A 24,333-nucleotide genomic window follows, 5' to 3' on the forward strand; every position below is an offset into this window, starting at 1 on the left:
GAAGCAGCACAACTCTTGGTCCAGACACTTGTGATCTCCCGCCTTGACTACTTCAATGCACTCCTGGCCGGGTTCCGTGCCTCCGCCATCAGACCTCTGCAACTCATCCAGAATGCTGCCGCCATCTGATGTTCAATCTCCCCAAATTCTCCCATGTCACCCCCCTCCTTCACACCCTTCACTGGCTCCCGGTAGCAGCTTGCATCAGATTCAAGACACTGGTGCTCGCCTACCGGGCAACAAAAGAATCAACCCCTCCCTACTTGCAAGCAATGGTCATTCCCCAAACACCTGCCTGATCACTCCGCTCTTCCACCTCTGCTGGCCGACTGGCACCGCAGCCTCTACATGGATGCAGTGCAGTCACGCTACTCTGTCACAACTTTTCACTGTCCTGGCGCCCCGCTGGTGGAATGAGCTTCCCACTGCTGTCATGACTGCAGAGTCACTACCTATCTTCCTCTGTAGACTGAAGACCCTTCTCTTCAGGCTACAACTTAACTGTCCCTCCTAAGATCTCTACCCCCCTGTACAGTTTCTCTACTGTAAATATATTTTAAAAATCTGTTCTTCCATCTTTTAACATTATGACTGCCAATGGCCCCTGGCCCTAGCATAGAGTACTTTTTCTTGCTATAACTGATGGATAGATGTGTTTTGATTATATTGTTGTTTTAACAGAATTCTGAATATCAAGGATATAGTGACACAGATGAGGTCATCCAGAACTTCTGGAGTGTCTTCACAGAGTTCTCTGAGGAGCACAAGAGAAGGTTCCTAAGTAAGTGTGAATAGAGATAGAACTGGATCCATGGAGGAGAGAACACTGTTCTATCTCTGATATCTAGCTGTATGTTATCATGATATTTTGTGTTATACCTAATTGTTACGGTCCTGTAGTTTTTCCTGGTCATGTCATGTGGTCAGGAAAACCTCAGGGCCCTGGCCATTATACCTCAGTGAGAGACTGTGAATAACCATACATTTCCATAAATGCTTCATCTAATGTATTGACATTCTTTGTTTTGCTAGAATTTCTGTCAGGAACCGACAGAGTACCGAGAGGTCGCCATTCCAAACTGCGACTGATAATCGTACGCTTGTCCCAGCCAGACACCGATGAATATTATCCAGAGGCCCAGACCTGCTTTGAAGAGTTACATCTCCCAAATTACAGCACCATCGACATACTACACGAGAGACTTCTTCATGCAATCACTCACTGTGATGTCATCTGGGAATTCTGAAAACTCTAGACATCGACAGGCCTTTTCTGTAGGGCCTAGCCTACTGTATATCAGAACAAGAATAAGAATCTAATGTATATTGTTATATCAGCTGCCTGGTCTCTTTCATCATGACAAATCATTATGGTGTAGTCAATCTACTTCATACATGTAATCTCTCATCGCTCAACAGTTCAACTAACAATCTGTCTGTAATGACCTATGGCTCTACTCTACAGTTTTAACATGGCCCCATGCACAAGGTTGACGAAACTGCTTGCAACTGTTTAGGGCGGTTGTGTTATACAGAATCGTAGGCCTACATTGAAATCGTACATCGAAATGTCGGCTACATTCCTTAAGTTATCAAACATGTTTTTCTGTTGTTGTTGTTATTATATGTACATTAAAAGCATTGCTTTTTACATTGAGCTGTATTCTCTGAACGACAATAACCGGCACGTTCCCAATAGTCATAATATAACATTTCTAAAAAGTTATTTTGATCATTATAATGCGCATATTCGTGCAATTACACACACTTTTATGCATATATGTACAGACAGTTATGAAATAATAAATTGCAGTGTCTCCCAATCCCTTCGGATTTTAAATGTCGGATCTGAAACTCAAATTCAATCTGTAAAATACAATTTCAAATTTTGCATACCAATTAAAAACGATTACATTTAGATTCAATTTGTGCTGGCACTATAATAGCTAAATGAATGTATCACCTGGGGTTGTTGTTGCCGTTGTTCTCCAGTGAGTTACCGATGTGGATCTCAGCTCCATCAAGCCTTTCAGGCATGAAGTCTTCTCTGTTGGTGACGAACACAGCAGTGACTCTGTACACACCCAGCAGGTCCACTCTCCACCAGGGGCTCAGGTCCTCGTTAGTGTAGGTACAAGATCCTCTGTAATAGTCTGGGTCTCTGTTCCCATCATTGGCTCTACTAGCAGCACCATTACCAAGCTGTGATGACTGAGTGGCCACTCCCTCCAACGCCACGTTTACTGGAGAGAAATACAGAGAAATCACACATCACATCACCACCAGTCCTGATTCCTGTCATCATGAAATCCTAGAGGAGGCTACAGAATGTTAAATCATCAGTCAGTTGGCAGAGAAGAAAACTCATGTACATCTCACAGGATTAAAATAGTCAATCACATGACATTGTAATGTAACATGTAAAGGATGTTCTTACCTGTCAGGGCGCTGGCTGGCACACCTGGGAATACCATAGCAACTCAAATCAAATCACAGTCGATGTATCATATGCACAGCTACAGATACCAAACAGTCCAATCAGATGCTTGACACGAGCGACATCTCAACAGTGTGACTAAATAAGGACATCTCAACATCTCAAAATGTAACTATATAAGGACAGGAATGAAAGACAATAACAAACCAAATAGGCAGTAAGGCACGGTACAACACAATGTTCATATATCTAATATTAATATTATATATTATATATTCATATTATATAAAGCCATCAACAATCTGGCCCCCTCCTACTTTGCCGACCTCGTCCCCCTCCACACCCCCTCCCGTTGCCTCAGGTCCCGTTGCCTAAGGTCGACCAAACCACCCTCAAGACCACCAGGACCAAGCTCCGGACCTGGGGTGATAGGGCCTTTTCAGCCGCAGCCCCGTCCCTCTGGAACGCCCTCCCCAACCACATCAGACAGGCCAACACCCTCCCAACATTTAAACAGGCCCTCAAAACCCACCTCTTCAAGCTCACCTTCACCAGTTAACCCTCTCCCCCTCCCCTTCCCATGTGTCCCCAGCACAACCTTAATTAGGCCCCTATACTTTCTTTTATTTACCTTTGTTTCTTTGTATTATTACTACTCAATCTAATTCAGTTTGTAAAGCGTCTTTGAGTCTCTAGAAAAGCGCTATATAAGTCTAATGTATTATTATTATTATTATTATTAATGTGTTATAATTATCTTGATACATTAGGCCCACAGTATATGATTATGTACATCTGTAATGTTACTAATTATATATTGTGTGTATTTAGTGTGGTTTTAGGATGTTTAACATAGTTTGTCCACTAGGTGGCAGTATCACCAAGGTTAATGGGTCACCTATAGGCACACAGGTTAGCAGAAAACAGGTGGTGTGGAGGTCAAGTCCTTGATGGCTCAGTCATTAGAGCATGGCACTCAGGTTGTGGGTTTGATCCCCACTGGAACCATATATACTGATGTATATATACTTAAAATGTATGCACTCATTGCAATGTAAGTCCAGCACAGGTACTATTACTGTAAGACACTTACCCATCACAGAGAAGAGAAATAGACCCCACTGCATGGCTGGTGGTTGGGGCTTCATTCAGGCCTCTGCACCTGTCTCTTGTCTGTACAGATGAAATAAGAACATCTACAATCAATCACCAGTTTGCTAGAACGAGAGTACCATCCTAAACTCATGAACGTAGCCGACAGTAGTGTAGAGATGGCTACGTGTGGATATCTTAAGGTTATAGGTTAAGGTTTATAACAGGCTGTAAACCCCTTATGCATCACTGTATGCTATACTCTCTGTTTAACTGGTCATCTCTCTCTATCTGCCGAACCCTTCACTGGTATACTTTCATTTACAAATCCATCCTTGGTCTGCTCCTATCCTACCTTTCTAACCACCTGTCACGCAAGCAATCCGTCTACGGCCTTCGCACACAGGACATCATCACATACTCCATCCCCTTAGTCCGGACCATGAAAGGCAAGAGGGCGTTCTCATTTGCAGCCCCTTCCTCTTGGAATTCTTTACAGAAGAGTCTGAAACTGTCTCATCTTATCCCTCTTTCCAGTTTCAAGCTCTTGCTGAGAGACATACATGTACAGTGCGAGTCTATGATTTGTTCTTGCAATTGAGTTGACCCTCCCTTTTGCCCATTTCTGACCCCTCCCTGTCCCTAGCTCTTTAGCTGTCTAGTTTTAGGTTTTGTAGTTTTAGTTTAGTTTTAGACTATCTTAGACTGTTTTAGACTAGTTTTAGTTTTAGACTATGTAGTTTTAGTTTAGTCTTAGACTATGTAGGCCAGGTTTTGTATTGTATTTGTTTGTGGTGGATGTTGTTGTTGTATGCCTGTGAACAGGTCACACTTGAAAATGAGCCCTTAGGGCTCAATGTGTTTTTACCTGTATAAATAAAGGTTAAATCAACAACAACAACAAATCTTCATGTTCAAAATGTCGGCTACCTATCATATACATTGTGAATCTTTTACAACAGAAAACCCATTTTAATGTAATAAACTTCTGAGACGTATCCAGAATAATTAAACATTATTATATGTGTAAATATGTTGTTATTATGTTTGTAAATATTTGGATAATTTTGGTGAAGGAAATTATATAACATGCATGACGGAAACACACACACACAAACACACACACACACACACACACACACACACACACACACACACACACACACACACACAGATAACCTGTGACGATACTAACTGACCATCTAACAAAAGCAACACATTAGAAAGTAGTGAAAGTAGTACGGAGGACAGCACCTCACCTCACCACCAACACTAAATACATTTCAATATTATATTTAAACAAGTACTGGCACCTAAGATAAGAACAGGCAACTTTGTAATTCCACTTCAAGCACTTAATTAACTATTCAACACAATGTTATTCAAAATTAAAGAATTGCTCAGAAACAGACAATGAATGAAATTATCTCATATATCATCTACAATCTACTCTATTGCTGTACAAGATGGGTACAGGAGACAAGCAGACAGCTATGTACTGTAACTATAATGATATCATTGGGAGATGTCACTCACCACTTTGTCGGGCGTCTCTCTCCTCTGTCTCTCTCTGTCTGTGAGGGGTCTCTCTCCTCTGTCTCTCTCTGTCGAGGGTCTCGCCTCTGTTCTCATAACACCATGCAAATTCATCTGGTGCAGATGCAAACTACTGTATTTTTTTGCTTAGAAGGAAAACACCTTCAGGGTGTCTACAGTCATGAACAAAAATATTGGCACCCCTGCACCACTGTTTGTAACATTGTTGCAATTATGCTTTGGTATTGACATGTTTACGTCTTTTGTTTGCATTGGAACATCACAAAAAAGCAGAGAGAAAAAGCCAAATCTGATATAATTCCACAGAACTCCAAAAATGGACTGGACAAAATGATTGTATTGTATATACCTACAACTTAATATTTGGCAGCACACCCTTTGGAAAAAAATTACTGAAATCAATTGCTTCCTGTAACTATGAATGAGTTGGTGTGTATTTAGGAGAACATATCTATAGAAATATATAGAAAATATAGCCTACGAGATAAGGCGTACATTTTTTTGGGTGAACGCAATGCGCTTCCGTAGCAACGAAATTCCTCTGATGTTTTATCAAATCAAATGATTCTTTTGATTAAAATGATTATTATATGAATACATTTGATATGTGAGTAGCTCAGACTGGGTTCATTGTCATAAAGCGACCAAGTCATTTGATTGGACAAGAGGCATTCCATGAACGCAGTTGTGACGTCTAGTTCACATGACATGGATGTTGCTTGTTTAAAATGTTTCTATTGATCGCAGACTATAACTGTTGGTTATGTTGCTAGCTCGAGAGCTTCTTAGAGATAGCATCTGTACTTAGCTACTGTGCTACGCTATACGGCTACATGTTGAGGTTTATAATATTGTTATGAGTATCATTTAGTGTTTGAATATATTATTGAGTCACATTTGTATCCCCCAGAACATAACGTGCTTATTGCACATTAATAATCACCAGCCCCTTCAACCGTCATCATCACTGGAGTCTGTGTGTGTGGCTACTGTGGCTATACTAATCAGATATTATATGAATACATTAAATAAATAAATAATGTTATATTACATTTGATATGTGCGTTTGTAAATTCGGAGCTCACACAGGGTTCAACGTCATAGAGCGATCAAGTAATTTGATTGGACAAGAGGCATTCCATGAACGCAGTTGTGTTGTCAGGGCCATTAGGCTCACAAGGCTACTGATGTGGTCTTGACTACCTGTCCACTTTCTCACCTGGTTCTTGCTCTCTCTCTCTGGTGTGCCGACACCATCCTGCTCTCTCTCCCCTTCTCTCCCTCTCTATCCTCTTCTCTCCCTCTCTATCCTCCTCTCTCCATTATGCAAACATAACAACCAGAGATTATACATACTCTGGTTGTTATGTTTGCATTTTGGTTGACAGCACAATAGTATAGTATAGTGGATAGTGTACATTGCCTTTATTTATGTAAACCAGCTCTTTTCCCTACTTGTTTTTAGTTTTTTTCCTAGCACCAGGGGAGCCCCCCCTCCCAAATTTCGTTGTATGGTACCTGTACTATATCAATGACAATAAAGACCATTCATTCATTCATTCATTCATTCATTCATTCAAGAGGGAGAGAGGAGGATAGAGAGGGAGAGAAGGAGAGAGAGAGCAGGATGGTGTCGGCACACCAGAGAGAGAGACAGCAAGAACCAGGTGAGTAAAGTGGACAGGTAATCAAGACCACATAAGTAAGTAGCCTTGAGAACCGATGGTTCTCCAGCCTAATGGCCCATAGGGCAGGAGGAGCCTGTCTCCTGTTTCCGTAGCGTGAGGCGGCTTAATGTACAAAATGTGTTCCAGACTTCAGGCAGTCATTGCCTGCAAAGGATTCTCGACAAAGTATTAAAAATGAACATTTTTATTTATGATTGTTAATTTGTCCAATTACTTTTGAGCTCCTGAAAATAGGGGACTGTGTATAAAAATGGTTGCAATTCCTAAATGTTTCAAACAATATTTTTGTTCAACCCCTTGAATTAAAGCTGAAAGTATGCACTTCAATTACATCTTGATTGTTTCATTTCAAATCCTTTGTGGTGGCATACAGAGCCCAAATTATGGAAATTGTGTCACTGTCCAAATACTTCCAGACCTAACTGTATATAAATAAATGAATGTCAATGACCCCAGGTGTGGGACTTTATTAGGTCAAACAGGTTTGAGGGGTCAGGCAAAGGACTTGGTGGAGTCAGGCAAGGGTCAGGCGATCATGTTGTAATCCATGGAGCAGGGCAGGAACCGTGGTGCAAGGTGCTGGGCTGGAGGTGTCCATGGTGCTGAGTGCCCACTGATGAGCTAAATAAAACATTCTATTTCTGATGAGTCAACAGCACTAGGGCTCCTTCACAAAACCCTTACTGGAATCTTCATACACTCTGTGAATTAGTCTTTACTTTCTGATGAGTCAACAGCACTAACCCCATCCAGTGCGACATGTAGATAGCATATATTTAGAATATGTAAAATGCAAACACCAGAAATGCAAGAAAGTATGAGGTATACCAAATGGAATTAATAACAAGTGTTACGACCCTTCTGTCTAGAGTAAAATAAGGGCCTAGGGTAGAGTGCACAATGTACAGGTGTGTTGCAACACAAATGCCCAAAAAAGTGTACAAGGGATCAAATCAATTCAAGTTGTATTTGTATAGCGCATTTCTCACAAGATGCGACTCAATGCGCTTCACGTAATGACAGATGTTCAGTGTCCAGTGTAGTGTAGTGTTCAGTGTTGTGTCCAGTGTCCAGGTTCCAGTGATAGCTTCGTCAAAAGGACGCAAGGGTAAAAAACCTGTGCACTGTGCATCAAGGAAAATTCCCCTGCAGCCCTCTAGTGGTAGAGCGACTACTTACCAGTTTGCCCACCAGTGCAAAGCCGCAGCCCCCCACAAGCCCCTCGGGGGGACCCCACACGCCCGACCCGCCCCACCACCGGCGCACCCGGCCCAGGCCACCAGGCTCAGACTATCATAGCCCTGCACGAGGCTAGCCGGGTCAGGTGCCCCAGCGGCAGAACAGACCAAGCACGCAGGCCGGCCGGGGGCCCCGAGGAGAGGCCCAAGGAGCCCGGCGCATGGCAGGCAAGCAGGGGCAAAAAACCTGTACACAGCGCCTCCAGGAAAAGTGCCACTAGACCGTAGGGGTCTAGCCGGTGTGTATCTTATAAGTGATGTCAGAGACCAGGAACAGTATAAAAGGCTCTTTAAAAACAGCAGGGTCCGATGGGATAGGATAGTACGATAAACTCTTGACCGGGGCTCCGCCCAGGGTTGACTCCAGACTGTACCCCGTCGCCTATGGGGAGGTCCGGCGCATCCTCACGACCCAGCGTGGCTCCAATCACTTAGCTGAGGACAGAAAAGAGTGACTCAGCAGGTTGCACGAGTGACAGGCAACCACACAGTCCACAGTCCATCAACTGGCTCTCAGCTATGCTAGACAGTAGGTTTAGCCCTCAACCTCCAAAGTAAGCAAACAAAAAGTCACTTAACTTTGGGAAGGGCGCTGGCTGCACCCTCCCAAGTTTCCCAACAGGCCTCTGGAATCACAACCCCCAGTGGTCAGACACGGACAGCTCCGTTGGTGGCCAGTCGTCCCTCTGCTCGGGACCACAGCTCGGCGCCTGGCGTGTATCAGGTGTTCTCTCGTTCCAACGTCGCAGGTCCCTCTGGTACTCGGCAGGTTTTCGTCTGGTGGTCGTCTAGTTGTCGCTCTCTGTCTCGTTGTACTCCCTCGTCGTTTTTTTTTGATTGATTGAAAACTTTATTAGAAGATTTGCAGAAGTAGGTACATGAAAGTACATATTACATACAAGGTCAACTAACAGGATAAAAACCCAAGAAAGCCACTGGCTTATTTCAATTGGGGTCCTTGATTCTCAATTCATCGTTACATGTAAGACAGACAAAAAACTAGTACTATCTACAAGATAATACAGACAAATAACTAGTACTATCTACAAGATAAACATACATCCAACATGGGAAGAACAATACATGTACAACAAAACATAAGGTATGTACAGCGGGTAGGACAGGTGGGGACATACACCACAGGTGGGGGCGGGGGACAAAACACAAAGTATGTACAGTGGGTAGTTCGGGCAGGGGGACAGACATATAATATGTACAATGGGTAGTTCGGGCGGGGGGACAAAACAACAAGTATGTACAGTGTGTGGTCATGGTGGGGGGGGGGGGGGGTACAAAAACACCAGTAGATTTAGGCGGGGGGGAGGGGGGGGGGGCGACATAATAACATTGCGTTTGCTCAGAGTGTAGACCAGGTAGGGGGGTGGGACAAAACAACTAGTATGTGCAGAGGGTATTTCGGGTGGGGGGGGGGGGGGGGGGGGGGTGGGAGACATAACAACAAAACAACAAGAATATATAGAGGGTAGTCCAGGTGGGGGTGTAGTCTTTTAATTTGATTTTTGATTTAGAGGGTCCAGTTACGGATTGCAGCCTCCTGTAAATGTTTTTTGAGAGTGGTTTTGAAGGTGGGCAGTGTTTTGCACTCCTTTAAGATTATAGGAAGGGCGTTCCACATTTTTACTGCATAGTTTGCAAACGAGTTTAACCCCTTGTTTGTGGTGCAACGCGGTTGAACGTGGTTCGTGGAGCTTCCTCTGGTATTGTATGTGTGGACGTTGTTCACTTTTTGGAAGTATGTTGACAGGTACTTGGGTGTCTTTGTGGTGTAGCGTATCTTGAAGACCAGGCCCAGTGCAAGCTGCTGCACTCTGTCAACTACTCGTAGCCAATCAAGGCTCAAAAAATGAGCAGCGGTTAGATGTGTCCTAGGGTTGAGGCCTAGCAGAAGCCTAACCAGTTTATTTTGGGCTGTCTGGAGTCTTGTTTTTAGGGCCTTTGTGGTTCTATAGTACCATGATGTTACGGCATAGTCGAAGTGACATTGAATGAGAGCTCCTGATAGGGTCCTCAGTGTGTTTTTACTGACAAGTGAGGATATCCTGTACAAGAATCTAGTTCTATGGTTAACTTTTTTGATTACTTTTGCTGCCATTTTATCTCCGGAAAGATTTGCCTCTAAGATGGAGCCCAGGTATGTAATATCCTCTTTTCTTGTGATAGTAATGTTACCCACTTTTATATTGTAATTTACAGCCTTTCTGAGTTTAGATGGGGATCCGTATAGGATGGTTTCAGTTTTACCTAGGTGTATTGATAGTTTATTGTCAGCTAGCCAGATGCAGATTCTACTCAGTTCAGTGCTTAGCGCTTTTTCCACCTGCAATATGTCCCTGTCAGAGACCAGCAGAGCCGAGTCATCCGCGAACAGGAACAAATTGCAATCACATGCTGATGACATGTCATTCACATATATTAGGAACAGTAAAGGTCCCAATATGCTTCCTTGTGGAACGCCGCAGGTCACTGGGAGGGGGGGGGACAGTGTTCCGTTCACACTAACCACCTGTTCCCTCCCCTCTAAGTAGGATTGCATCCAGCTCACCGATGTTCTATCGAACCCAATTGCTTTCAGTTTATCTAACAATATGTGGTGATCTACTGTGTCGAAGGCCTTCTGGAGGTCCAGCATGACCATGCCGCAGTACTTGCCCGAGTCCACCTCATGGTTGATGTGGTCGTTCAAATAGAGAAGGCATGTGTCAGTGGAATGGGATGTTCTGAATCCTGATTGAAATTCATACATCAGATTTTTTTCGGTAAGGTACCTATCAACCTGTTCATAAACTATTTTTTCCATAAGTTTCGAGATGGAATTAAGAATAGAAACAGGTCGGTAGTTGCCTGGGTCTAATTTGCTTCCTTTTTTATACAGTGGGGTTACCGTTGCTATTTTAAAGTCAAGGGGGACGTGTCCCTGTTTGATGGAGAGGTTTATTATGTGGGTGATGATTGGGGTAATGGAGGCAGCTGAGTCTTTTAGAAATCTGGCTGGAATATTGTCATGGCCCGTGGCCTTTTCTGAGTGTAGAGCGCCCAGTTTTTTAAACACCTCATCGTTTGACACCATGGAGAGTTTAAAATCATCTTTGCGTACACCCAGTTTATTGTAGAACGCACGGATGTGCTCTACACCATAACGCCCTGAGTGGGGTGGTAGATTGTTAACTAATTTAGTGGCTATGGTTGTAAAGAAAGTGTTTAAGCACTTAGCCACATCCAGCTTGTCTGTTAAGAGAGAATCTCCAGATTTTATGCTGATGTTTGTAGACCTGGTTTTGAGTAGCCAGGGCTGGACTGGCCATCTGGCATACCGGGCATTTGCCCGGTGGGCCGCGGTAGTTTTGGTCCGAGCCGGCCGGCCGAGAGGCCGGCAAAATATTATTATTATTATAATTTTTTTACCAGCCGTGGGCCGCGGTAGTTTTGGGCCGAGCCGGCCGGCAAAATATTATTATTATTTATTTTTTACCAGCCGGCCCGGCCGAAAGCTACCATCGAACGGCCCATAAATCGGGGACAGCGGCCCATTGGTACATTTTCTATACAGACACTGGGCTGGCCCAATCAACAGAGAGAAGGGGGGGGGGGTGTCAGGGGTCACGCAGGCACGTACGCAGCACCAGACCGCCGTCTCAGTTTCGCGGTTGTTTTGGCCTGAGCCGGCCAAATAAATTTAGCTAGCCTGGACATGAATGAGAATTCATAGTTTCTATTCGGCCAAAAACAAAAGAGTTTAGTTTCGTTTTCGTTTCTGGCTTGGTTGGCATTTAGAGGGTGTTACGCGAACAGTCAGTGGTCCTGTTCTCAGTTTCACCGAGTAGTTGGATCCGCTTAAAATGTTTTCATGGGGAGAGAACACGCGTTATGGCTTTGGTTTAGTAAAACCAAATGGTTTAGATAAGACGGACACTGACAGCGTTCATTTCACACGTTTGACATCTCAACTCAGGGGTCTGTGCGCCGGTAACTCAGTAGTCACGTTTATCAGAAATGACGGGAAAGTGTCCGTCGCTCGGATGCAAGAGGACCAAGGCATCAAGAGAACTGGACGACTGAGTAAGCTCCTTTCACATGTTTTTTTTTCCTTCAATTTATTACCAAAACATTTCTTGAACTAATAATTATACACAGTTCATGTGCACAGAGCGTGTTGACGATTTTATTATTATTAATTGTATTAAGTCACTGATTATCCCCCAATCCTTACCTGGGGGGTATTCCATCATTGTCGCTAAAGGAAAATCTAGCGAGATTTATCAAGAATAAGCTTAGATTTTCCTTTATCAACGTATACGGAATACCCCCCTTAAATGTGCATGTTATGTACGCAGAGAGCGTAGACTGTAAGCAGCGGATACAGACTGCGAGTTGCGGGGATTCTTATGTTGTTCTACTGTCAGAAGAGGGCAGAGTTCACTCTCTCAACAAATCCAATGTTCTCAGGTGGGTTTTTTACATAATTTGTTACAATTGCCAATAGTATTAGCACATAATGTTCATGCTTAATGTTAATATATTCCTTGTTATTGCTGTGTTATTGTCTCAGACCCATAGATAACTTACAGAAAGGAAGGGTAACTCAGGTGGCGTGTGGAAACCAGCATTCAATAGCACTAACCCAAGGTAAATAACCACTGACATCAGGTTACAATCATATTATAGCATATAGCATATTATAATCATATTATCAACTATAAAAATGTATCACCTGCCGATATAAACTAACAATGCATATAAAAGTGTCCTGTGCATTTTCATTTTCTTGTACCTTCGATTTTCTGTTCAGATGGTCATGTGTTCACGTGGGGCCAGAACTCGAGCGGTCAGCTGGGTTTGAGGAAGGGCAAGCCCAGCACCCTGACCCCCCAGCTCCTCAAGTCCCTCTCTGGGATCCCCTTGGCTCAGATCACTGCTGGGGGGGACCACAGCTTCGCCCTGTCCCTCTCCGGAGCCGTGTTCAGCTGGGGAAAGAACAGCGCCGGTCAGCTGGGGCTAGGGGACATAACAGGTAGAGAACACACACGCAGATTAGTGACTCACTTTATCAGTTGTATGGGATTGCTAGAAGCATGATCTGGTCTAGGGTTTCCCGAAAGCTTTGGAGCACCAAGATCATCTCCAAGATAAGCCCATTTAGGCAATGGATGCAAAGATGACCTTGGTGCTAAATATCTCAGTAAACTTACCCATTCACCCCCAAGTCAATATTGTGTATTGACAATAATATTTATATTATTATCAATACATTCTAAATCCATTTCCTATAGACAGACATGTCCCAGCTCCTGTTGATTGTCTGAATCTGAAGAAGACTGTTGTCATTTCCTGTGGGGAGGGCCATACTGCCGTTTTGACAAAGGTGAGACTTATCTGACTCAACAATAGCTTCCACCACACTTCTGTATTCTTCATTCAAGTCATAGCAAACGCCCCCCCAATACATATTCATAGCATATCTCTAGGCTATAGTAGTTTATGACTCACTTCATAGATGATAGATACAGTGACATCAATAGTAAGAAGAGAGACACTACTATGGTAGATAACTGTCTCAATTGTCTGCTTTTCTAGGGAGGTGTAGTGTTTACATTTGGCTCAGGATGTTATGGACAGCTTGGCCACAACTCTCTCAGAGACGAACTACGACCCCGACTGGTGGCGGAACTCTGGGGGTCAAAGGTGACCCAGATAGCCTGCGGAAGGTAGGCCCACACTTGCTTCTCACAATCACGCCGTATTGTGTCATAAACATTAGTGTAAATGAAAACAGTACTGCTGTTTAGCTATTTAGATCTTAGCATATGATTATTGAATCGTATTGCTATAGCCTAATTTCTTAAAATTGTCATGTCAGACATCACACATTAGCACTGGTGAACTCCAAAAAGATCTACTCATTTGGCCGTGGAGAGCAAGGGCAGCTGGGAAATGGAGTGAAGATAGATCAGGCGGTTCCTCTGCCAGTTCAACAACTACAGGGTAGGTAACAGTTCAGTTTAAGCCTTTCTGAAACTTGACATGCTAACTGGAAGTGTTTATACAATGTGTTGGGGAAATAGAAAGCTCCCCTGAGCCGTCCCGACTAAAGATCAGGAGGCAGAGTCGGGAAAGGTAACAAATGTAATAATGTCTAATGTTTGATCAACCTGTCAGACCACATAGAAGATCAGAACATTGAGAAAATCCTCGCTGGAGGACATCATTCCTTCGCACTGTGCTCATTAGCTCAGGTATTGGTACATTTAAGCTTTTCTTTATTAAGTCCTAGAGAAATGTATTAGAGATGCTCCGATCAGGGTTCTTGGTGCCGATCACCGATCACTGGAATCAGTGATCTGCCGATCCGATATCACCGATCACCGATCACAGCGTCGAAAATGGCAATTGAAGCATTCTATTTATTGTGTAGCATTATTTATGTTTTAAATTATTCTTAACACCATTGACATTGTATATTAAGTATTTAAATGAAATTAGGAGATGAGAAAGTATCATGAATTGACGACCATCTGTTTTATTGAATTCTCAACCACCTGTAGCTTACTTCAGGAAAAACAAATAAAATGTGAAAATAAAAATCATAATAAATAAAATGTACACTGTCACATCAAATGTGCAACATTCCACTCGAATGAGAGGAACTAGGGGCTCTTAGAGAACTTGGAGCTTATACTGTAGCTTTCCTGAGGAACAATAAACATACCCAAACTAAACTGCAACATAAACAGGCTATAGCCAAATATAAAATACTGTTTCAAGTCAGTCAGTTTCAAGTCATATTTAGGAGGAGATAAGACAGCAAGTCAGCAATAATCAATAAAACAAAAAAACAAAACATTGCACCTAAGGAGATTTCAGACTCAAACCTTACTTCTGATTAAGCAGCATCACTGGCAGATTAGCCTTGAGAAATACAAGCATCTCAGCGTTTTTGGCACTCAGCCTGTTCCTCTTATCATCTAAAATATGTCCTGCTGCTGAAAAGTCGCTCGCTATCTACACTTGTGCAAGGTGCACAGAGGAAGACCTAAAACTCACGCGCTAATAGTTGTTGTTGCTATGGGCCAAGTGACTTCCTGCTCGCGGGGTCACATGACGTCGGTGAACACTACCTACACTACGCTCGTGAAGTCGCGCTGGAACTCTGACCAGCACTCGTGGAACGCCTCTCGTCCAATCAAAGCACTCGGTCCCTTTATGACGTCGAGCCCAGTGTGCGCTTCGGCGCTCTCTGAGCGAATCGACGAACGCAGCAAATGCCGTATGATATTCGTGGTATTGAAAGACCTTGCGTGCGTTCCTCCGCAAGGTATTTCTTTTGAGCAGACATTACAAACGGCATATTTGTTGTCTCTTTCCGACACTGTGTAATATTTCCAGACTGGCGACGCCATTTTGTAAACTGATCGGTCATGTTTGATCGGCCGTTTTGAGAACTCCGATCAAAACCGATCAAGGCCATATCGGCCGATACCGATCGGCGCCGATCAGATCGGAGCATCACTAAAATGTATATTGCTTTAATAAGGTGTTTGTTCACAATTGTCATTACAGGAGTCTGAAAAAGGGTTTAATAACCCTTGTTCAAGTCTTAGCAAAGTGACACAATCATTAGATGATGAAACCATTGACAAATGGATCTCAAATGGATCTCAAATGGAATATGATTCTAAATCATGGAGGGAGATAAAGAGGTAAGTAACATTGATACAAAAAAGTAATGTGGTTGTTTGATCAGACATGGCTACACTTTCACCAACCAGTGTACAAAACAACTGCAGAAAACTTCAAAGGTTACTAACCTTCAATGTGTCTGTTTACTGAGCAGCAATAATAATAATAATCTTCAAACTTTAATTTGCAGGGAAATCACAGAGATCTTTTCCTCCGCGTCATGTCTAAATGGCAGTTTCCTTGACAAAAGGTAAAACCACACTACCTCCCCAGGAACATTTCTCCATAACGTAAATAATCTATGTGTATATTCAGTATTCGTTCTCTTGGTTTCATCACTAGTCAGGACAAACATTACCAAACCTCACTGAAGCGTTCTGGCCTGGATTTGTCTCTCGCTCGTCTCGCCTTCCAGAAGCTGGCGAGAAATGACATGATACTGACTGAGGTATTCTTCTACCAGGCCTTTCTGAATACACATCAAATACCAAAGGCACATTTCCACCCCAGAGATGGACAATGTAGTTTTATTCTATACTGACATCTTTACATACCTCTGCAACTATTTGACCTTTCCATGTTCAAAGACTTTTGAGTAAGTAGCCTACTAACCTATACGACTCCCCTCTCATGGTGCTAGGTTGAAGCGGTCGTCCAACGTATGCTGCTTCCCTCCCTGGGTGAGGAGCCCATCGGGGTGGAGGGCCTGAGGGTCTACCTGGTCATCCCGGAGCTCCTGCGGGTCCTGGTCAAACACAACCGTGGTACAGACCTCGCCAAAGCCTTCACTGCCGCCATCTTCAGACTGCACCCTGACAAGCTACAGGTCCTCGGTAATACCATCATCAATTTCCCCTCCTCTACTCTCTTGTCTTTTCCTCTTGTTATATGGCTCTCATATCAGTAAAACCCTGCGTTACATCTACAGAGGGTCTGTGGTCGAGTCTGCCGTATTTCTTCTTCCGATCAGTGGTAAAAGTTCTCCATTCTGTGTCAGTGCAAGAGTTCTCCATTCTGTGCAAGACAATAGTGAATTATGACGATCATAAACAATCACTGAAGATTACTCTGGGGGCTCTACAAAAGCTTTATGTGGTGAGTGTTGATCATAGAACATTGACCTGGTCTCATGAAATACTGACTTCAGACCACTACTGACCTAATACTGACCTAACGACCTCTCTTCACTGCAGGTCAACAGTAAAAGACCCGGAGGAATTGCAGTCAACACTTTCCATCTAAAAAAAGAAGTCAATTCTCTCTTTCAGACTGTGAGTACATCAATACAGACCTGAGGATTTGTTTTATTCTTGAACTTGTTAGTCAGTCCATAGTCAGCTCATAAGTGTAGTCAAACAATAGACACAACATATACAACGGGGCTGCTAACAAGTCTAATCACTCCCTACAAATACATGACTGAAATACATGAAGTTGTAGACCTGTAATACTCACAATACTTAATATCTTAATATCTTATATAATATGCATGTCAAGCTCTCTTTAATTGAGAGAGAATCCAATAATATAAGCACATGTTAAGTAAAAGTGTGACAAATCTGTTGCTAATTGTCTAGAGTGTGGATCGAGGCACATGCAGTGCCGCCGAGGGGAAACTTTTAATGATATGTTGATAATGTGAGGTCAACAGGTTAAGCATTTCTCAGGTCCTTACTTCAATTATGAAATGTGTAGTACATGTGTATTTCATATGTTTTGTTGTAAAAACAAATCATGTTTTAACAGTTTAGAATTTTGGTCCTGCATTACACAGCCTGATATCAGCTCACTAAGCATTTCCACCTCTCTCCAAACTTAGATCCAACATTTAGATGCTGAGATTATCATGTTGGGATTTTGTTATGAATACAATCCAACGGTCTGCCGTGCGGAGGACAACAGGATTGCCGCAAAAGGTCTTTGTCAGGTATATACTTTAATATACTTTCTTAACAGCATTTCCACCTCTCTCAGTGTTTCCTCTATATGCATTTATTGGTGGCGGGCCGCCACGAATGAATTTCCTCCGCCACTAATTGATTCAGTCCACAAAAAAAAAAAAAAAAGTTCTCGAAAAAAAAAAAATCTGAACATTTTAGCTGATTAAAATATATCTGATCCTAGATCAGCGCTATAATGGATGTTGACTAAAAGTGCACCTAAATCCACGCCCATCTCTCTCTAACCGCTGATCCAAAATCAGATTAATGACATTAAACATTCAGTTGACGACGTGACACAAGGGCTCCTGATTGGTCTAAATGTGAACTGTGGTATTATTGTTATTGTGTACAGGCCACCGTAGTGACATCAGGTCAGGTGGGCAGGTTACGACGAGACAACAAGAGACCGGTATTGTAGAGCTTACAGAGCGAGTTAAAATAAAGACACTTACCTTGAAATACAGAAGGACTCACGTGTATGTTTAATAGAATAACACGACATGGTGTCAGAAGTCCTGTAAGTGAGTGTTAAGAGTTAGATCGGCCGACAAGTGTCATTTGAGCTCGTGACGGTGAGAAGGGAGAAGAAAAGATGGATGCTAATGCTAACGCGGCAGCAGCTGCAGTCCAGAGAGCGGCGCCAGTTTCAAGTGCTACGTTCAGCATCCAGCCTCCGGATCAGCCTAGCATCTAAAAGATACAAAAAGCTGATCTAGCTAGCTAGGTGCACAAATAAGATATCACGTTAAATAACTTCGAAAAATTAAACGAAAACAGCGACAGATGGATGGATTTTTCAAGAAAAAAGATGTCCCAGACACTTCAAACATTGCTGAAGCTAGCAGTGGCTATGAGCGACCCGAAACTGCATGGCTGGCAAAGGAGCTAGGTGGTGGATCAGATCAGCTAACAACGTTTATGGCGGGGTACCACCACCACCACCAGCTACAACTACAGCGGGAGAGCCATCAGCATCGGCTAGCTGTGTTGGTGTATCAGCAGACATTAGCAAGTCAAAAAACGATTCTTATGTGCCGTCACTTTAGCAACGACACAGTATTGTCAAGGGGAAAAGAAGGGGAGTCGATTTTTTGATTGACAACGGAATTACATGCTGGAAAAACATGCAGCTAAAATTCAGGGAATATTTGGACAATAAGAGACACACGGGAGAAGTACGGGAAAACAGGGCTGATGTGGGTGTCATCAAAGGTAAGAGTTTGTTTTCTTTAACTCAGCTGATACTCAGCTGTTTACCGAATGCTCCATCTGACTGTGATTTTACTTCTGTAATGTGGTGGGTTGACATAATTCACGCACGGAACTATGGGTTGGGAGTATTGTTCCGTCCGCAGTTGAGTGCGTAGTACCCAAGTTGTTTAGTCTGTTCTATTTACTGCTTGAGTGTGTTGTTGACAATCGTTCATGTCCTTCATTAAACGTTTAGCTTTGTCATTTGATACGCCGCCTACGACTCCCATCTCTCTGCACTACAGTAAACAGTTAATCAGTAACGTTAGCCGCTTTTGTGCTCATGTAGGCCTACTTCGTATTATATTATAGCTGATGATCTTTGTGTGTGTGTATGTGTCTGTCAGTCACAAGTTTATATTCTGTATATTCATTTATTTTTTGGGGGGCCATCCTCCCTCTAGTTTTGGCTGAAATTAGGTCGTTGTTTTGAAAAAAAAATCGCGTCAGGGCTATCCGCCACTAATGTAAAAATTCTTGGAGGAAACACTGTCTTTCCCAACTTAGATACAAAGATTAGACCTTGGATACCATTGGATTTTGATGTGGTATGAATGCAATGACAAGGTCCAGATTGCTGAGCAGATGTTGATCGCAAAAGATCTTTGTCAGGTATATACTTTCAATCACAAATAGTGTATATGTCTTAGTCCTGTAGTATCATGGATCCCTAACATATTTCATTGTGTATCTCCCATGTCTAAGGCCACCCTATCTCTGCTGATGGAGTATCCCTGTACCTTAGACACAGAGGACAAATGTGCACTGTGGAGGGCAGAACTTTGTAGATTCAAAGTAAGCAATTGAATTGATACTACAAATTCCATTCATAGTTAATGACGACGTATCATTTGTAATTTTCACACCAATTTATTGATTATGTATAATAGTTTGTGTCAACAGATTAACATTCAAGATTCAAAGAATCTAATACCGATACCTCTTAATGATGATTGAAACCTTTGTCAAACTAATACCGTTTCACCTTTTCAGCACGGGGTAAAGTTTTGCACTGAGCAGTTTTGATGTATTAGTTTGGCTTAATTACAGTAACATAAACCAAAGTTGTGATGTCTTTATCTCAGGCTGTTTACCTGCTGGAGAGCGAGAGTGTGTTTCTTCACAATACACTAGAAGTGGGTCGAACGGCAGTACTGAGTGATACCTTTCATTGGCTACGAGTAAACATTTGCTCCCCAATGATGCCTTTAAAGGTTTGTGTTCTCCTTTTTGAATTATGTAAATTAAGCAGCAAGACCTAAGATCTGGTTGGAGGCAATCTGTAAAATCTACATTTGTTTTATCTCTCAGGACATACTTAGCGAGGGAAGAGGTTAACATTAGTTAGATGTGTTATTCCTGTTTTAAAGGGGCACTTCACAATATTTTAACAACATATTCATTATCTCCAGCACCATACCAGTGTCTACATATGTGGAAACAGTACTTGTCTATGTTCTGCAGTCAAAGAAATATGAGAAAAGGTCCTACGGAAATTATCCCCGATGATGTAATCATGGGTAAACAAAATAAATCAGAAACTATGAGTTTCCATCCAGGGGGTGTGTGGCTGTAGTTTTTGAAAACGACTGAATTTATTAAGAAGTAATAATATATTTATTTTTTTATTAAATAAAATTAAAAAGTACCCCCAAAGTAGAACGTAGACAATCTGTCACATGTTTTTGTAATTGTGCTGGAGATAATGAGAAGGAGAACAGGGCAAGGGATGTGGGAGGAAGAGGAGACAGGGGGACGAGAAGTGAGAGAAACAGGTGCGAGGATGAGGATGAGGTAGAGAAGGAGGTAGAAGAGGAGGAGGTAGAGAAGGAGGGTAAAAGAAAACATGGAGTGTTGTAATATGTGGAATATGATGAGAGGAGGGCAATTGTAAAACCACAGAAGAAGAAAAGAGGAACAAGCATCCTGATTGGGTAAATCAAATATCGTTGTTGTTGTTGTTGTTGTTGTTGTTGTGTGTATTTCTTTTGTTTCAGCCACTCAAATGCTCTCTCCTGTTTCTATGTCCAGGTGAAGTTCAAATTGGAAGATGGTATGGATGACGGCGGTGTGTCATTGGAGTTTTTCACCCTCCTTGCGAAGGAACTCACATCAGAAACAAAGATACTGGATGTTAACGAGGACTCTGGTCTGGCCTGGTTCACATGTAGATCTACAAATGTAGGTTCTGTATGAACGCTAGTCCCTCATTTTTCTCAACATTTAAAAGCATTTGAACCAACAGAAATATCCACAATTATATACTGAAAATATTGACTGGCTTTTTCATTGATTCGTTGATTTGTGTGCCCTATCCAAAGGACTACAATATGACTGATGATTTCTACTGGCTCGGAGTGCTCTGTGGGATGGCACTGTATAACCAGTGTTTGCTGGACGTCTGCTTCCCTCTGGCCCTGTTCAAGAAGCTCCTGGGTTTGAATCCAACATTGGATGACCTGAAAGAGCTGTCTCCAATTGAAGCAAGGTACAATTATTTTCTCTTCAACTGCTCTTTGTTGCTTTAGAAAGATGCCCTACCATTAATCTCAGATGTGTCCCGCCACAGTTTCATAAATAAGCAAAAGTATTTGTAGCGCCTTCTTTTTAGCAAATTTTTCAGCACTGTTCGCACTGTTGCAGAAAGTGTTCGAGCCCGCCAATAAAAAATTCTCCGCTAGCCCCCCATCCCGAGTCAATGTATTTGTTTTTTCTAAATCAGGGGCTTACAAGAACTGCTGAAGGAAGAAGAGGAGGTTGTAGAAGAGCTGTATTTGGATTTCACAGTAAGAGTTGATGCTTACATGTACACAGTAGTTTTACGCACTCAGACAGCCACAGCAGACAGATATAGTAAAAATATGTATTTTCTTTCTAAGGTGAAGGGTCAGACACTGATTCCAAATGGAGGGGAGGTCCCAGTAACCAAGGTCAACAGGTAGGTGATGGTAGAAATGTTTGGAATTAACAAGATAATGCTTAGGTTACTACACAGGCAGCGTTTATGTATACTGTAAACACGTCTTCTGTGTTGTTCACAGGCAGAAATATGTGGACTTGTACGTTGACTTTGTGTTCAACAAGGCTGTCAGGAGTCAGTTTGAGGACTTCAGGACAGGCTTCCTTCAGGGCTGTCCATTACAAGCGTGGAGGATGTATCTACCTGAGGAGCTGATGACCCTTCTGCATGGAGACGACAGCTACCGATGGGAGGAGCTGAGAGAGGTGATCGTCAAGGGCAGTGTCCCAATTGTCTTTATTCTATTCCTTGCATCCTTTATTCTATTCCTCTCTTTGCTTCCTTCTCAAAGCGTATTGTAAGAGGATGCTGAGGGAAGGACTCTTAGATCTTCAATGTGTTTTCAGAAGGAAGCGAGGAATAGAGGACTGTTGGGAGTTGGGACACATCCAGTCTAGTCTTGCACCACTAGTGCTGATAATAATCTATCCTCCTTACTGTGGAATGGAGCAACAATGCAATCAGTCTATTATTTGTATATCTATGAGAAGGAGACAATGATAATTCAGCAACATTGGTTCTTTGGCTCTTCCTCCCTGGGAAAGCTTGCCCTCTCCAAGACATCTCTATCACAGTAGACAACGCTACGATGACCTCCTCCCAGACAGCCAAGAACCTTTGGGTGATCCGTGACAACTGAACATTACAGCGAAAGCACACTCCTGCAGATTCTTCCTCTACAACAGCGGTTCCCAACCTTTTTGGACTCACGGCCCACTTTACAAATCTCTACAGTATTCGCGGCCCACTCAGGCCTAGCGCGCGGAGCGCTCAAAACAACGACGTAATTTCACCAAAAACTAGAGGGAGCGTGGCATAAAAAAAACGGTTATACCATTAAAGCCGAGCGGCAATGTTTTATATAGCAGGTGATCAAATACCAAGATCGTAAATGTTGTATGTGTTCAATATTTACGACCAAACATCCTTATGTGTGTGGGCAACTCCCGACTCCCGACTCGGGTTGCCAGATGGGCTCGTTTTTTTGGGGGGTGGAATTAGCGGTTTTAGACTGTGGTTAGGGTGGAAAATGTCGATCCCATCTGGCAACCCTGTTCGCGAGTCCGATTGTGACGGGGATGGAATGTAGCCAATCAAGAAGCGAGCTGACTTCTTCTTTTCGGATGGAAATATCGGCGCACACCACACACAATACGATCAAGGCTGTTCAATCCAAGATTTTTTATCTTTTTAAAATTAAAACATTTTTGTAACAAAAAAACCGTCAATAAAAAAAAAATTTTGCCCATGATTTGGCGGCCCACTTGCAGTACTCTCGAGGACCACTAGAGGGCCGCGGCCCATAGGTTGGGAACGGCTGCTCTACAACATCAGAAGGATATGTCCATTCCTCACCAGAGAAGCAGCACAACTCTTGGTCCAGACACTTGTGATCTCCCGCCTTGACTACTTCAATGCACTCCTGGCCGGGTTCCGTGCCTCCGCCATCAGACCTCTGCAACTCATCCAGAATGCTGCCGCCATCTGATGTTCAATCTCCCCAAATTCTCCCATGTCACCCCCCTCCTTCACACCCTTCACTGGCTCCCGGTAGCAGCTTGCATCAGATTCAAGACACTGGTGCTCGCCTACCGGGCAACAAAAGAATCAACCCCTCCCTACTTGCAAGCAATGGTCATTCCCCAAACACCTGCCTGATCACTCCGCTCTTCCACCTCTGCTGGCCGACTGGCACCGCAGCCTCTACATGGATGCAGTGCAGTCACGCTACCCTGTCACAACTTTTCACTGTCCTGGCGCCCCGCTGGTGGAATGAGCTTCCCACTGCTGTCAGGACTGCAGAGTCACTACCTATCTTCCTCTGTAGACTGAAGACCCTTCTCTTCAGGCTACAACTTAACTGTCCCTCCTAAGATCTCTACCCCCCTGTACAGTTTCTCTACTGTAAATATATTTTAAAAATCTGTTCTTCCATCTTTTAACATTATGACTGCCAATGGCCCCTGGCCCTAGCATAGAGTACTTTTTCTTGCTATAACTGATGGATAGATGTGTTTTGATTATATTGTTGTTTTAACAGAATTCTGAATATCAAGGATATAGTGACACAGATGAGGTCATCCAGAACTTCTGGAGTGTCTTCACAGAGTTCTCTGAGGAGCACAAGAGAAGGTTCCTAAGTAAGTGTGAATAGAGATAGAACTGGATCCATGGAGGAGAGAACACTGTTCTATCTCTGATATCTAGCTGTATGTTATCATGATATTTTGTGTTATACCTAATTGTTACGGTCCTGTAGTTTTTCCTGGTCATGTCATGTGGTCAGGAAAACCTCAGGGCCCTGGCCATTATACCTCAGTGAGAGACTGTGAATAACCATACATTTCCATAAATGCTTCATCTAATGTATTGACATTCTTTGTTTTGCTAGAATTTCTGTCAGGAACCGACA

At 42.9% G+C, this 24,333-nt stretch overlaps 2 protein-coding genes across 2 annotated transcripts; one reads left to right on the forward strand and one right to left on the reverse strand.

Moving 5' to 3' along the window:
* Positions 1-1,959: 1,959 nt before the first annotated feature.
* LOC308160801 (fucolectin-like) lies at positions 1,960-2,474 on the reverse strand (the record flags this gene model as incomplete). The annotated part of the gene is made up of 2 exons (XM_080534738.1): positions 1,960-2,243; positions 2,438-2,474. 2 exons carry the CDS (start codon positions 2,472-2,474, stop codon positions 1,960-1,962), a joined length of 321 nt encoding a protein of 106 aa, XP_080390864.1.
* Positions 2,475-12,049: 9,575 nt separating this feature from the next.
* Positions 12,050-24,075, forward strand: LOC308160802 (putative E3 ubiquitin-protein ligase HERC3; the record flags this gene model as incomplete). Its single annotated transcript, XM_080534739.1, has 16 exons — positions 12,050-12,089; positions 12,365-12,476; positions 12,580-12,656; positions 12,820-13,041; positions 13,301-13,392; positions 13,605-13,735; positions 13,888-14,012; positions 14,187-14,263; positions 16,348-16,540; positions 16,636-16,802; positions 20,933-21,082; positions 21,223-21,389; positions 21,624-21,687; positions 21,781-21,839; positions 21,943-22,126; positions 23,962-24,075. 16 exons carry the CDS (start codon positions 12,050-12,052, stop codon positions 24,073-24,075), a joined length of 1,974 nt encoding a protein of 657 aa, XP_080390865.1.
* Between the last annotated feature and the right edge of the window lie 258 nt (positions 24,076-24,333).

The sequence above is a fragment of the Nansenia antarctica genome, assembly GCF_963989245.1.
Source record: "Nansenia antarctica genome assembly, chromosome: 6".
Classification (NCBI taxonomy): Eukaryota; Metazoa; Chordata; class Actinopteri; order Argentiniformes; family Microstomatidae; genus Nansenia; species Nansenia antarctica.